We start from the raw sequence: 14,175 nt of genomic DNA on the forward strand, positions 1-14,175 counted from the left end.
AATTTTTAGCCCGATCGTTGGAAAGGTAGTAAAAAAGCAGAGATAGAGGAAGAAAAAAAATAAAGTTGGAGAGAAGGTAAATAAAGAGCAGGGAGGGAATGGGAGAAGGAGGAATCTCAAGGATAGCAAAAAAGGCAATTTTCTTTTTACAAAAGAATTGAGGGGGAATCTTGTGATGTATGCTGCATAGCATGTGCGTGAGTCCCAGGAAGTGAATACATAGCCACAATTTTGATGCAAAAGTTGTCTGGTTGCTACAGTGGGCCTGGGTATGTGGGAGCACCGTCATGCTCAATCTCGAAAGCAGACAAGTTGCATGCTGTTGAGTGAGCAGGACCACAAGTCCATGCTGCAATCATGAGTGTTAGATGCATGCTAAGCCTCAATGCGAGGAACTGGGCCTGCTAGTCATTAGTGGTAGGCATAGGGATGAAGACTATATAAATGTCCCAAAAAAGCACACCTTCCAGAACTACCAGTGGCCCAAGCTCTCTACCATTGTCAAGCAGGTGAGCGAGACATTGGTGATCGGCCTTCGCAGCCCACGCACAGTGTAATCCTGGGGAAAGAGGTGTTGGCTCACAAGAGAAACATGGGAGAAGGTACTACAATCTTCACTACTAAATCCTCTGCTTTTTATCTGTAAGCTATGCCCCAGATATCACCAGTTTATAATAAGTTACAACAGCATTTATTACAGTTTATATTTGTATGGCAAAAGTTGAATTATAAGACATCAATTACAAACTAAGTCAGAGATCATCTGATGACAATTGGTGACTCAGTATTCCGCTACTGATGTTATCCTGCTTTGACATTGTTGCACACAGAGGAAATGTTCCCATAGAATTCATTAAACTAAATCTGATATTTATGGCATCCTTTGCATTTAACACTTATGTACTGTGAAATCCAAATTGAATTGCTGCTTTGACCTGCATTGCAATTACATGTAGTGTGGATGAAGACCTTCACTGTTATTTTTATTGTCCACATGTACTGAAACTTTTCTTTATCCTTTCCTTCTGACTTTGTACCTTGATGCCATGTGATTTTAAAAACTGCTGCTCAGTAGTTTTAAGTAGTGAGCAAAACTAAGCACAGTTTTTTTTAAAAATTGTTTGGAGGTATTTTTAATTCAAGTCTATTTACTGAGTTTTATAATTTAAGGATTCTTCACCAAGTATTGATTTGTCTTAGAGTCGGAGAGGAGTTCAGAAGAACATGGTTTACATCGATGATCACAGAGTTATGATGCAATACCTTTTTCCACTAAATGAAATTGTGGTGGACTTTTATGACAGTCTAAAATCTCTTTCTTCAGGATATGCCAGGTAAGAATATCTAAATCTAGTTTCTCTAGCAGAGTAGAACTTTTTTAATTTTCTGTCCTTCAGTTTATAATTATGTACTCTGGGTGGGGGACATTATTGTCCATCACCAAGAGTAGCTCGGTAGCGCCACTACCTTCCAAGCTAGCAGAGTCCTGAAGGACATAGCTGCCAGACTGGGCCTGTGGCAGATGGTGAGAGAACCAACACGAGGGAAAAGCGTACTTGACAGTGCTGTCAAGTGGCACTTACCGATAACCTGCTCACCGATGCTCAGTTTGGGTTCCGCCAGGACCACTCAGCTCCAGATCTTATTACAGCCTTGGTCCAAACATGGACAAAAGAGCTAAATTCCAGAGGTGAGGTGAGAGTGACTGCCGCTGACATCAAGGTAGCATTTGACCCGAGTGTGGCACCAAGGAGCCCTAGTAAAATTGAAGTCAATGGGAATCGGGGGAAAACTCTCCAGTGGCTGGAGTCATACCTAGCACAAAGGAAGATGGTAGTGGTTGTTGGAGGCCAATCATCTCAGCCCCAGGACATTGCTGCAGGAGTTCCTCAGGGCAGTGTCCCAGGCCCAACCATCTTCAGTTGCTTCATCAATGACCTTCCCTCCATCATAAGGTCAGAAGTGGGGATGTTCGCTGATGATTGCACAGAGTTCAGTTACGTTCACAACCCCTCAGATAATGAATCTGTCCGTGCCCGCATGCTGCAAGACCTGGACAACATCCAAGCTTGGGCTGATAAGTGGCAAGTAACATTCTTGCCAGACAAGTGTCGGGCAATGACCATCTCCAACAATTGTAAACAATTGTCAACCCCAGTCCATCACCGGCATCTCCACATCATCTCCAACAAGAGAGAGTCTAATCACCTCCCCTTGACATTCAACGGCATTAAAATCACCGAATCCCTCACCATCAGCATCCTGGGGATCACCATTGACCAGAAACTAAACTGGACCAGCCACATAAATACTGTGGCTACAAGAGCAGGTCAGAGACTGGGTATTCTGTGGCGAGTGACTCACCTCCTGACTTCCCAAAGCCTTTCCACCATCTACAAGGCACAAGTCTGGAGCGTGATGGAATACTCTCCACTTGCCTGGATGAGTGCAGCTCCAACAACACTCAAGAAGCTCGACATCATCCAGGACAAAGCAACCCACTTGATTGGCACCCAGTTCACCACCCTAAACATTCACTCCCTCCACCACCAGCGCACTGTGACTGCAGTGCATACCATCTACAAGATGCATGGCAGCAACTCGCCTCGACTTTTTTGACAGCACCTCCCAAACCTGCAACCTCTACCACCGAGAAAGACAAGATGTGGAGATGCCGGTGATGGACTGGGGTTGACAATTGTAAACAATTTTACAACACCAAGTTATAGTCCAGCAATTTTATTTTAAATTCACAAGCTTTCAGAGGCTTCCTCCTTCGTCAGGTGAACGATGTGAAAATGAAATCCTCGAGATGAAAGCGCATTTATAATTCACAGAACAATGCTTGGTGAGTACAGACAGTTTTTTCAACTGCCCGTTGCCAAGGCAATCAGTGTGCAGACAGACAGGTGTTACCTGCCAGGTCTCGCAGAATATACATATCACCAAAAAAAAACAACAAACAAAAAAAAACAGAGATAGAGAGGTAGAAACATAGAAAAGACAGCAACTGACCCGTTATATTAAAAACAGATAACATTTGTTCGCTGGTGGGGTAACGTGTAGCGTGACATAAACCCAAGATCCCGGTTGAGGCCGTCCTCATGGGTGCGGAACTTGGCTATCAATTTCTGCTCGACGATTTTGCGTTGTCGTGTGTCTCGAAGGCCGCCTTGGAGTACGCTTACCCGAAGGTCGGTGGATGAATGTCCAGGACTGCTGAAGTGTTCCCCGACTGGGAGGGAACCCTCCTGTTTGGCGATTGTTGTGCGGTGTCTGTTCATCCGTTGTCGCAGCGTCTGCATGGTCTCGCCAATGTACCATGCTCTGGGGCATCCTTTCCTGCAACGTATGAGGTAGACAACGTTGGCCGAGTCACAGGAGTATGAACCATGCACCTGGTGGGTGGTGTCCTCTCGTGTGATGGTGGTATCTGTGTCGATGATCTGGCATGTCTTGCAGAGGTTACCGTGGCAGGGTTGTGTGGTGTTGTGGACGCTGTTCTCTTGAAAGCTAGGTAATTTGCTGCGATCGATGGTCTGTTTGAGGTTGGGTGGCTGTTTAAAGGCGAGTAGTGGAGGTGTGGGGATGGCCATAGCGAGGTGTTTGTCCTCATTGATGACATGTTGAAGGCTGCGGAGAACATGGCGTAGTTTCTCCGCTCCGGGGAAGTACTGGACGACAAAGGGTACTCTGTTGGTTGCGTCCCGTGTTAGTCTCCTGAGGAGGTCTATGCGATTTTTTTCTGTGGCCCGTCGGAACTGTCGATCGACGAGTCGAGCGTCATATCCCGTTCTTACTAGGGCGTCTTTCAGCGTCTGTAGGTGTCCATCGCGTTCCTCCTCGTCTGAGCAGACCCTGTGTATTCGCAGGGCCTGCCCATAGGGGATGGCCTCTTTGACGTGGTTAGGGTGGAAGCTGGAAAAGTGGAGCATCGTGAGGTTGTCCGTGGGCTTGCGGTAGAGTGAGGTGCTGAGGTGCCCGTCTTTGATGGAGATTCGTGTGTCCAAGAAAGAAACTGATTCTGAGGAGTAGTCCATGGTGAGCTTGATGGTGGGATGGAACTTGTTGATGTTATCGTGTAGTCTCTTTAGTGATTCCTTGCCGTGGGTCCATAGAAAGAAAATGTCGTCGATGTATCTGGTGTATAGTGTTGGTTGGAGGTCTTGTGCAGTGAAGAAGTCCTGCTCGAACTTGTGCATGAAAATGTTGGCGTATTGGGGTGCGAATTTGGTCCCCATGGCTGTTCCGTGTGTTTGGGTAAAGAACTGGTTATCGAAGGTGAAGACATTGTGATCCAGGATGAAGCGGATGAGTTGTAGGATGGCTTCCGGAGATTGGCTGTTGTTGGTGTTGAGTATTGATGCTGTCGCAGCGATGCCGTCATCGTGGGGGATACTGGTGTATAGTGCCGAGACGTCCATTGTGGTGAGAAGTGTTCCTGGTTCAACTGGTCCGTGGGTACTGAGTTTTTGTAGGAAGTCTATTGTGTCGCGACAGAAGCTGGGGGTTCCCTGTACGATGGGTTTCAGGATGCCCTCGATGTATCCAGAGAGGTTCTCACACAGGGTTCCGTTGCCTGATACCCCAGTCCATCACCGGCATCTCCACATCATGACTACCATCGACACCACAAACTGCCGGCTAGTCTCGCGGCGGACACAGAGGAATTCATCAGGAGAATGAGGCTCCGGGAATTCTACCACAAACCCCAAGATTTCAGCAGCGAACCCAATGAGACAATCGACGATCCGGAACAGCAGACAGAGGGATCCGCGGTACAGCAACCGAAGAGGAAAGAGTCAAACTGGACTCCTCCGGAGGGTCGCTGCCCTCAGCTGGACATGTATGCTCAAGCTGTCAGGAAATGCGTCAATGCCAGATTCATCAGCCGCACTCAGAAGACAGTCCAGAATGTCACCCGAGCACAACGCAATGCCATCAACGCTCTCAAGACCAACCGCAACATCGTCATCAAACCAGCGGACAAAGGAGGAGCCATAGTCATACAGAACAGAACGGACTATTGCAAAGAAGCATACCGACAACTGGACAACCAGGAACACTACAGACGGTTACCCGCAGATCCGACCAAAGAACACACCCACCAGCTCAACAAACTGATCAAGACCTTCGATCCAGACCTTCAAAGCATCCTACGCACTCTCATCCCACGTACTCCCCGCGTGGGAGACTTCTACTGCCTCCCAAAGATACACAAAGCCAACACACCCGGACGTCCTATCGTATCAGGCAACGGAACCCTGTGTGAGAACCTCTCTGGATACATCGAGGGCATCCTGAAACCCATCGTACAGGGAACCCCCAGCTTCTGTCACGACACTACAGACTTCCTACAAAAACTCAGTACCCACGGACCAGTTGAACCAGGAACACTTCTCACCACAATGGACGTCTCGGCACTATACACCAGTATCCCCCACGATGACAGCATCGCTGCGACAGCATCAATACTCAACACCAACAACAGCCAATCTCCGGAAGCCATCCAACAACTCATCCGCTTCATCCTGAATCACAATGTCTTCACCTTCGATAACCAGTTCTTTACCCAAACACACGGAACAGCCATGGAGACCAAATTCGCACCCCAATACGCCAACATTTTCATGCACAAGTTCGAGCAGGACTTCTTCACTGCACAAGACCTCCAACCAACACTATACACCAGATACATCGACGACATTTTCTTTCTATGGACCCACGGCAAGGAATCACTAAAGAGACTACACGATAACATCAACAAGTTCCATCCCACCATCAAGCTCACCATGGACTACTCCTCAGAATCAGTTTCTTTCTTGGACACACGAATCTCCATCAAAGACGGGCACCTCAGCACCTCACTCTACCGCAAGCCCACGGACAACCTCACGATGCTCCACTTTTCCAGCTTCCACCCTAACCACGTCAAAGAGGCCATCCCCTATGGACAGGCCCTGCGAATACACAGGGTCTGCTCAGACGAGGAGGAACGCGATGGACACCTACAGACGCTGAAAGACGCCCTAGTAAGAACGGGATATGACGCTCGACTCGTCGATCGACAGTTCCGACGGGCCACAGAAAAAAATCGCATAGACCTCCTCAGGAGACTAACACGGGACGCAACCAACAGAGTACCCTTTGTCGTCCAGTACTTCCCCGGAGCGGAGAAACTACGCCATGTTCTCCGCAGCCTTCAACATGTCATCAATGAGGACAAACACCTCGCTATGGCCATCCCCACACCTCCACTACTCGCCTTTAAACAGCCACCCAACCTCAAACAGACCATCGTTCGCAGCAAATTACCTAGCTTTCAAGAGAACAGCGTCCACAACACCACACAACCCTGCCACGGTAACCTCTGCAAGACATGCCAGATCATCGACACAGATACCACCATCACACGAGAGGACACCACCCACCAGGTGCATGGTTCATACTCCTGTGACTCGGCCAACGTTGTCTACCTCATACGTTGCAGGAAAGGATGCCCCAGAGCATGGTACATTGGCGAGACCATGCAGACGCTGCGACAACGGATGAACGGACACCGCACAACAATCGCCAAACAGGAGGGTTCCCTCCCAGTCGGGGAACACTTCAGCAGTCCTGGACATTCATCCACCGACCTTCGGGTAAGCGTACTCCAAGGCGGCCTTCGAGACACACGACAACGCAAAATCGTCGAGCAGAAATTGATAGCCAAGTTCCGCACCCATGAGGACGGCCTCAACCGGGATCTTGGGTTCATGTCACGCTACACGTTACCCCACCAGCGATCAAATGTTATCTGTTTTTAATATAACGGGTCAGTTGCTGTCTTTTCTATGTTTCTACCTCTCTATCTCTGTTTTTTTTTGTTTGTTGTTTTTTTTTGGTGATTTGTATATTCTGTGAGACCTGGCAGGTAACACCTGTCTGTCTGCACACTGATTGCCTTGGCAACGGGCAGTTGAAAAAACTGTCTGTACTCACCAAGCATTGTTCTGTGAATTATAAATGCGATTTCATCTCGAGGATTTCATTTTCACATCGTTCACCTGACGAAGGAGGAAGCCTCCGAAAGCTTGTGAATTTAAAATAAAATTGCTGGACTATAACTTGGTGTTGTAAAATTGTTTAGAAAGACAAGGGCAGCAGGCACATGGGAACAACACCACCTGCACGTTCCCCTCCAAGTCACTTGCCATCCTGAATTGGAAATATATCACCATTCCTTCATTGTTGCTGGGTCAAAATCCTGGAACTCCCTACCTAACAGCACTGTGGGAAAACCTTCACACAGACTGCAGTGGTTCAAGAAGGTGGCTCACTGCCACCTTCTCAAGGGCAATTAAGGATGGGCAATAAATGCTGGTCTTGCCAGTGATGCCCACATCCCATGAATGAATTTAAAAAAATTCAGGGAATAGTATGAAAACACGTGCCTCAGAGCAGATGGGTAGGGTTTTTTTTATTCATTTAAAGGATTTTGGGTTAAAGGATAAGTATATTGGAGGAAAGATTATGAATGTCCTGGAGCTTGGAGTCACAAGCACAGTGGCTACACTTGCGGATGATACGAAGCTAATGAAGGTGGTAGACTCCAAAGCTGAACAGGATAAGCTACAGGAGAACTTGAGTGTTCTTGGGAATTGGGCAGACAGGTGGCAGATGAAATTCAATGTAGAGAAATGCAAATTGCTTCACACGGGGACAAAAATTCCAGGAAGAGACTATTCGTTAAATGGAAAGAAAATAATGTGCATGGAAAATTAAACAGATCTGGGGATCATGATTGACAATAAATTGAAGCTATTGCAACAATGCTCGGTGGCAGTAAGTAAAGCAAATCAGATTTTGGGATGTGATAAAAGATCAATATTGAGCCAAAATAGTGAGGTAATCCTGCCACTTTACAAATCAGTGGTACAAGCTCATTTAGAATACTGTGTACAGTTCTGATCGCCACAGTACAAAAAGGATATTGAAGCTATGAAAAGGATACAGAAACGAGCAACAGAATGATTGAGGGGATGGAGGGATTAGATTATGAGGAACGATTATATAAATTGGGCATTTTCTTACTGGAAAAGAAAAGATTGAGAGGTGATATGATTGCAGTTTTTAGGATTCCAAAGGGACTAGATAATGTAAACCATGACCAGCTATTTCACCTTGTCCAGAACGGTAGAACCAGGGGGACAGCTTGCGTTTGAAGGGCTAAATTCAAAACTAATCTGCAGAAACAATATTTCAGTGAGTAAGTGATCAATCTATGGAACAGACTCCCTAGGGAGACAGTGGAAGCAGTTAGTATTGATTCATTCAAATGCAAATTGGATAGATTTCTTTCAGAAAGTAATGTTTTGGGATACAGTAAGTAATTTGAGACATGACGTAAGTGTAGCATGCTTGGGAGGATAAAGGTGACTTTGGTTCCCAAAGGTCTTCACCAGGGCTTTCCTCGTGTCATTTCTGGGTCTATTGTAAACTAATTGATAGAGATTGATTGCGATGATTAGTCAACAACTCCACTGTCATTGTATCATGCAACTACCAGAAGGCAAACAAATGTGCAGTAGCATTTATAGTAAATCTGACCTTACCTTAAATTAAGCAAAATACTGCTATTGCTAGAAACCTGAAATGAAAACTAAAAGAATAAAACAGACAACTTTCAGCTACCATCATTAAAATATTTGTATACACCCCAGACACATGTTTTGTATAAAAATAATGTATGCATCAAAATATTTATTTTTTAGCAGTGGATATTAATATGATCAGAGTTTAAATTGCAACTAGGATTTATTTAAATCATTTTCTTAAATTTTGTTTATTGTAGTTTTGACTATGAAGATGCAGGATACCAGGTGGCTGATCTGGTTAAAATGGATATTTACCTAAATGGAAAGTGTGTGGAGGAACTCACAACAATTGTGCACAGGTTTGTCACTGATATTGTAGAGTTACAGATGCAGTACAGCTACTATCCATGTTTTTTCTGTAAAACATGCTATTCACTTCAGATTTTTTTTGTTCCTGATCTGAATGTTTTTGCTGATTCAGATGGCTCACCTGCATGAATTGGACCAGCCAGGTGCCTTCCAAAAAGCTTGGCTTAAAATGACCAAGATCTCTTTCAAAATCATAGCTGCCTCTTAGTAAAACTAATAAACTGCATTGTGCAAGGCAGGCATGCAACTTGAGTGGTAATTTGAACGTTTTATGGACCTCCTGTATTGGCTGAAGTATCTTTAATGGTTTAAAACTTCTAAAATTAAGCCCTGATTTTGTGACAATTGCAAAAGTGGGATCAAGCTGGCCCATGATAGTCACTTGCATCTGCAGCTCAGGAGGGCAGATTGCTCCAAGTTTTCTGATGGAAGTTTCTCCCCCTAATTTGAATATGCTATGGGACTTAGAGCTTGGCCTATAGCACACATGGCTGGGAAAGTAAAATCCCTCTTTAAGGCTGCAGCTCACTATTATTGGATAAATTGTGGCTGTGGCACAAGACTAGATCAAATATTGAGAATGGCACAACAAAGACATGTCGGCAACACTGCTGTCTTTGATGCAGAAAAGTTGGAAGTGATGTTTAGAAAGTGCACCAAAAAAAAGACAGCCCAATTTGGAGTTTAAGGTCACTCTCCAGTAAAAACACAGGTACAAGAAGTGGTTTTACTTGGAGTGGCTTTCAGTCTCAAGTAGGGAGGGAGGTTGTCCAGTCAATACAGTTATCCAGGATGTGTCATACCTGGCTGCAAAAAGGGAGAAGTTTGCCTATATCAGGAGGAAGGTGAAAGTATGTTTGATCCTTACTTTTGCACACAATCTTATGGGACCCATCACGGATGGAATAAACTTGAGAACTCCCACACTCTCTAGAAGGTACCATTTCAAGTATTGTATCCAATGACTGCCCATTTGCACACACCCTTTTATTGTGCCAAAGTCCTGCTGTTAGGGGATTTCTCAGTGGGATCAGCAGCCCTGGATGCAGGGATTACCCCTAGTTTCCAAAAAGTCATCCCCCCAGTGTTTTGTTATCTTCCAAAAATGTAGGCACTATGGACCTCTGCCTTATGAAGCCATTGTGGCTGTTTCTTGGATATAAGCCATGGATGTGTATAAAGATGTTTTTGTGGTCAGATACCACCTGAACATTAATTTAGTGCAAACCCTTTCTGTTCACATAAGCCATGGTGTTGTTATGACAAGGTCCTGATGCTCATATGAGTGTCATCTTTGATGCCTTGCACTCCAGGGAACCCTGTCTCCCAGTGAAAGCTCTATGCCCTGTCCAGCAGATGACTCCTTTCATGCCATGATAACCTTCATCTACAAGAGGAGCTGCCCCTGTTCCATATGTTTTCTGGAAATTATTGTGCAACAGATGGTACAACTGTTTAACAGCCTGTCTTCTAAAGTGGAGATGGCGAAGACAGGTTACTTAAGAAATAGAAGCAGAAGTAGGCCATACGGCCCCTCGAGCCTGCTCCACTATTCAATATGATCATGGCTGATCTTTGGCCTCAACTCCACTTTCCCGCCCGATCCTCATATCCCTTGATTCTCCACCCCCCCCCCCCCACCCCCCCCGAGTTCAAAAATCTATCTCAGCCTTGAATATACTCAATGACTCAGCATCCACAGTCCTCTGGGGTAGAATAAGAACATGTCACTTTTGACATGTCCAGATATTTGTGGAAAGGTCTATAAATGGGGTCCAGGATAGTGAATGGTACGGACAAGACTCCTTGGATGTCCTTACATCCATGTTTGCTGGCCCCTCACAAACTCCCCTTTGTCATCTAAATGTTTTGTACTAAAGATGAGAAAATGCTATCAAGCCCTTGTATGCTCGCCATATTTGTTACTGAAATCCTCACATCCTCTCCCTTTCTTTCTTGGGAGAGGTAAATAAACACAGAACCATACCCATTTCAGGAAACCCTGTCAAAACATCCTCACCAACCCCTCAAAAGTGATCCGGCAAGCCCTAGGAGAAATCATGTACGTTCGGAACCCCCAAAAGAATACCCGTCCTATTTGGTAAGATTTAAATGCCAGTGTCAACCTGGCACAATGAAGGAAAGTATTGGCACAGAAACTTTTTCCACTAACTGAAATGGCCAGCTCCCTTTAAGAAGCCTACTTCAGGGCAGTTCCAGGATTTCCCATGCTCCCATTTTATCTGGACAAAGTGCACGCTGTGGGCAGAGCCTCACCCAAATTCACGAGATTTGGCATGGGGCTCATTTTTAATAATTATATAATGTTTTAATTCTTTCCCCAAATTGTGCAATGCAAAATGTGGCACTCTATGAATTGGGCGTTCAAGTTATTTGCCTGATTTTATGACCCATGCACACAGAGTGCTAGACTCTGCTGGTGGTGCAGCACCTTGCAAAATTAGCCCTTCAGACTAAACCAGTTAGCTGTGCGAAGATTGCAGTGATCTAGATTTGATCTATACTTGTCAATAATTTGTTTATTTAATATCAGGAAGGCATATCTTTTTATTAAAAAAGCGTATCTTTTGAAGAGTTTATTTGTTGCTTACGTGCAGGGAGAAGGCTTATTCTGCTGGTAAAGCAATAGCTGAACGTTTGAAAGACACAATACCTCAGCAACTTTTTGAAATCGCCGTCCAGGCAGCTATAGGCAGTAAGATCATAGCAAGAGAAACGTGAGTATCAGCTTCATTAACTGCAATTTAGCTTTGTATGTCCTTCTTCTTGTCTAATCATGATAGTGATTAGGATAGGATAGTGCAGGAAAATGGCGTTGAGGTACAAGATCAGCCATTATCTTATTGAATGGCAGAGCAGGCTCGAGGGGCCATATGGCCTACTCCTGCTCCTATTTCTTATGACTCTGGAAACCATAATACTTTATGGGGACTGAGTTGAGGAGTGGCTCTTCTCCAGAATTAGTTTTTTTTCCCCAAGAAATGGAGAATGAGAACTTGCATTTTATAAAGCACCTTTCACACCCTTAATGTCCCAAAGTGCTTTACAGCCAGTGAATTACTTTTGAAGCACATTCACTGCTTTGTAGTTTACTCTAGTGATACATCAAAAGCATAATAAAACTAATAGTTTGGGAATTGGCTTTCCAAATTGGGTGTGTGATCAGGTCAATAAAATTAGAATTGTTTTTAAAGAATTGGTGATCATTTTGGATGGGCTTTTATTGGAGGCCCTACAGCTGAAATAGAGTGAAATTCTTTGGTGCACTGTCTTTATGCCATGTTTATAACATTTTTTGCTCCTGTGCAAAGTATTATGTCTTTCAATATTGGACTCTGATAATTAAGCAATGCAAAGCAGTAATTGATTTTCTGACGTTGAAACAGTCCACATAACATGACCTGGATGACTATAAACTGGTAAACTTCTGTGAAACAATTTTAACACTGAATGACTTTTCATATGATTGTGTATACCTCCAGGTTAAATTTCACAATCAACCCTAATATTATCTGACCTATGTCACTGGCTCAGACTCACGGTCTATATTAAGGATACATATGCAAAATAGTTAATTGAATAAGTAACTACCGAAGAGTGATTGGCAGCCTTTAACTCAATTTAGGATTCGGTCATTCACATACAACTTGAAATTTGCTCTAACTGCTGAATATCATGAATTGATTGAATTAATTTATGACAAGCTGCCAAGTATTTCTGCTTCTATACATATTGGAACATTTGGATTAAATATTTTCTTTTCTTTTCAGTATTAAAGCAGTGAGGAAAAATGTACTGGCAAAATGTGTAAGTACAGTTTTTTTTTGCAAATACTACCATTTTCCAGAGCAAGAAAATTAGCCTGCCTTTTTACATGATTGTGTGACCAATAACACACAGCACAAGTAAAAAGCCCAGTCAAATTCAAAATTGCAAAGCCTACTTAAACTGAATTTGAACTCATTTAAAGTTGACTTACAGGAATTGGAAGAAGACATTTAAAGAGTAATTCTGTTGATCCGGCACTCCCAGAAGGAACTGCTGAATTGCAAAATCGCACCTTAGAAAATTGTGATGAGTAAAATTAGCATGCATGTGTCTTTAATTGTAAACTAAAACAATTAGAACAATACAGGGCAAATGTTTGTTTGCCCCACCATTTTAGACTTGGTAGTGTGGGGTCATGAGCCAAGATGTCACTTAAAACACTTGTGTGTTGAACTCTTCCAGTCTGCCCCATGTCACTGGAGTATTTCCAATGTAATTTTTCCACATTTTGGTTTATAAATGTTTTATTTTAATATATTGATACCTTGATGAAAGTACCAATGTATTAAAATATTTAACACGCACATACCTAACACAAAAACAACTATTCAAGTTGTTCAAAATAAATTCTCTCTCAATATCATTCAGATCTCAAACTCCTCAGCCCTCTGTTACTCCAGAAATCCTCCAAGATCATTTTTATGATCAAGTGAAACTTTCAAGGAAACTACTTTTATGTCACTTCCATTCAGGGCATTTTGTAGAGTATTAATGCAGCCAAGATTGTTTAGGATTTTATTATGCTTGAGAGATTTATTTTAAATTACATGAATTACTCTGCAGCCAAAGTGCACTCCATTTAAAACGTTTGCAGTTAAAGATTCCGTTTCTACATTTATTGAAAGTTTCAATTAAACAGATCAACTCCCTGAGTTTAAAACTTGAGTTTGCGGTTGCATCAAATCATTTTTTTTTACTCTGCTCAAGTGTGCATACTTTGTTAACCAAATCTATATGTGAATCAAATAAATCTAAATATAAATTCTTTAGCAGGAATCTAAGATGGTTAGTGCTTCATTGTTTAACTGCAACTAGACTGTTTCGGCATTCTTTGAAATATGACCGAGATCTGCACCACCTTTCCTTATTTTTATTTTTATTATTATTGTTAAAAAACTATGACCTAGAAATTGCTGTTGGTAAGATATTTGAGGATTAACTGTGAGTTAGAGATGGGCAAAACTTGCAATTATATATTTTTTTATTCGTTCATGGGATGTGGGCATCGCTGGCAAGGCCAGCATTTATTACCCATCCCTAATTGCCCTTGAGAAAGTGGTGGTGAGCCGCCTTCTTGAACCGCTGCAGTCCGTGTGGTGAAGGTTCTCCCACAGTGCTGTTAGGTAGGGAGTTCCAGGATTTTAACCCAGCGACGATG

The 14,175-nt window shown here is 43.5% G+C and overlaps 1 protein-coding gene across 3 annotated transcripts in view; it reads left to right on the forward strand.

The window, feature by feature from the left end:
- The window catches only part of guf1 (GTP binding elongation factor GUF1), a 45,928-nt gene that overhangs the window by 19,786 nt on the left and 11,967 nt on the right, over nucleotides 1-14,175 (forward strand). For 2 of the 3 annotated variants that reach the window (XM_067988240.1, XM_067988242.1), the window contains 4 exons: nucleotides 1,201-1,334; nucleotides 8,837-8,938; nucleotides 11,567-11,686; nucleotides 12,740-12,776. In XM_067988240.1, the coding sequence (XP_067844341.1) occupies nucleotides 1,201-1,334; nucleotides 8,837-8,938; nucleotides 11,567-11,686; nucleotides 12,740-12,776 (393 nt within the window). The remainder of the gene's footprint in view (nucleotides 1-1,200; nucleotides 1,335-8,836; nucleotides 8,939-11,566; nucleotides 11,687-12,739; nucleotides 12,777-14,175) is intronic. The other variant, XM_067988241.1, reaches the window with a different exon arrangement.

Source organism: Heptranchias perlo, chromosome 1, assembly GCF_035084215.1.
Source record: "Heptranchias perlo isolate sHepPer1 chromosome 1, sHepPer1.hap1, whole genome shotgun sequence".
Classification (NCBI taxonomy): domain Eukaryota; kingdom Metazoa; phylum Chordata; class Chondrichthyes; order Hexanchiformes; family Hexanchidae; genus Heptranchias; species Heptranchias perlo.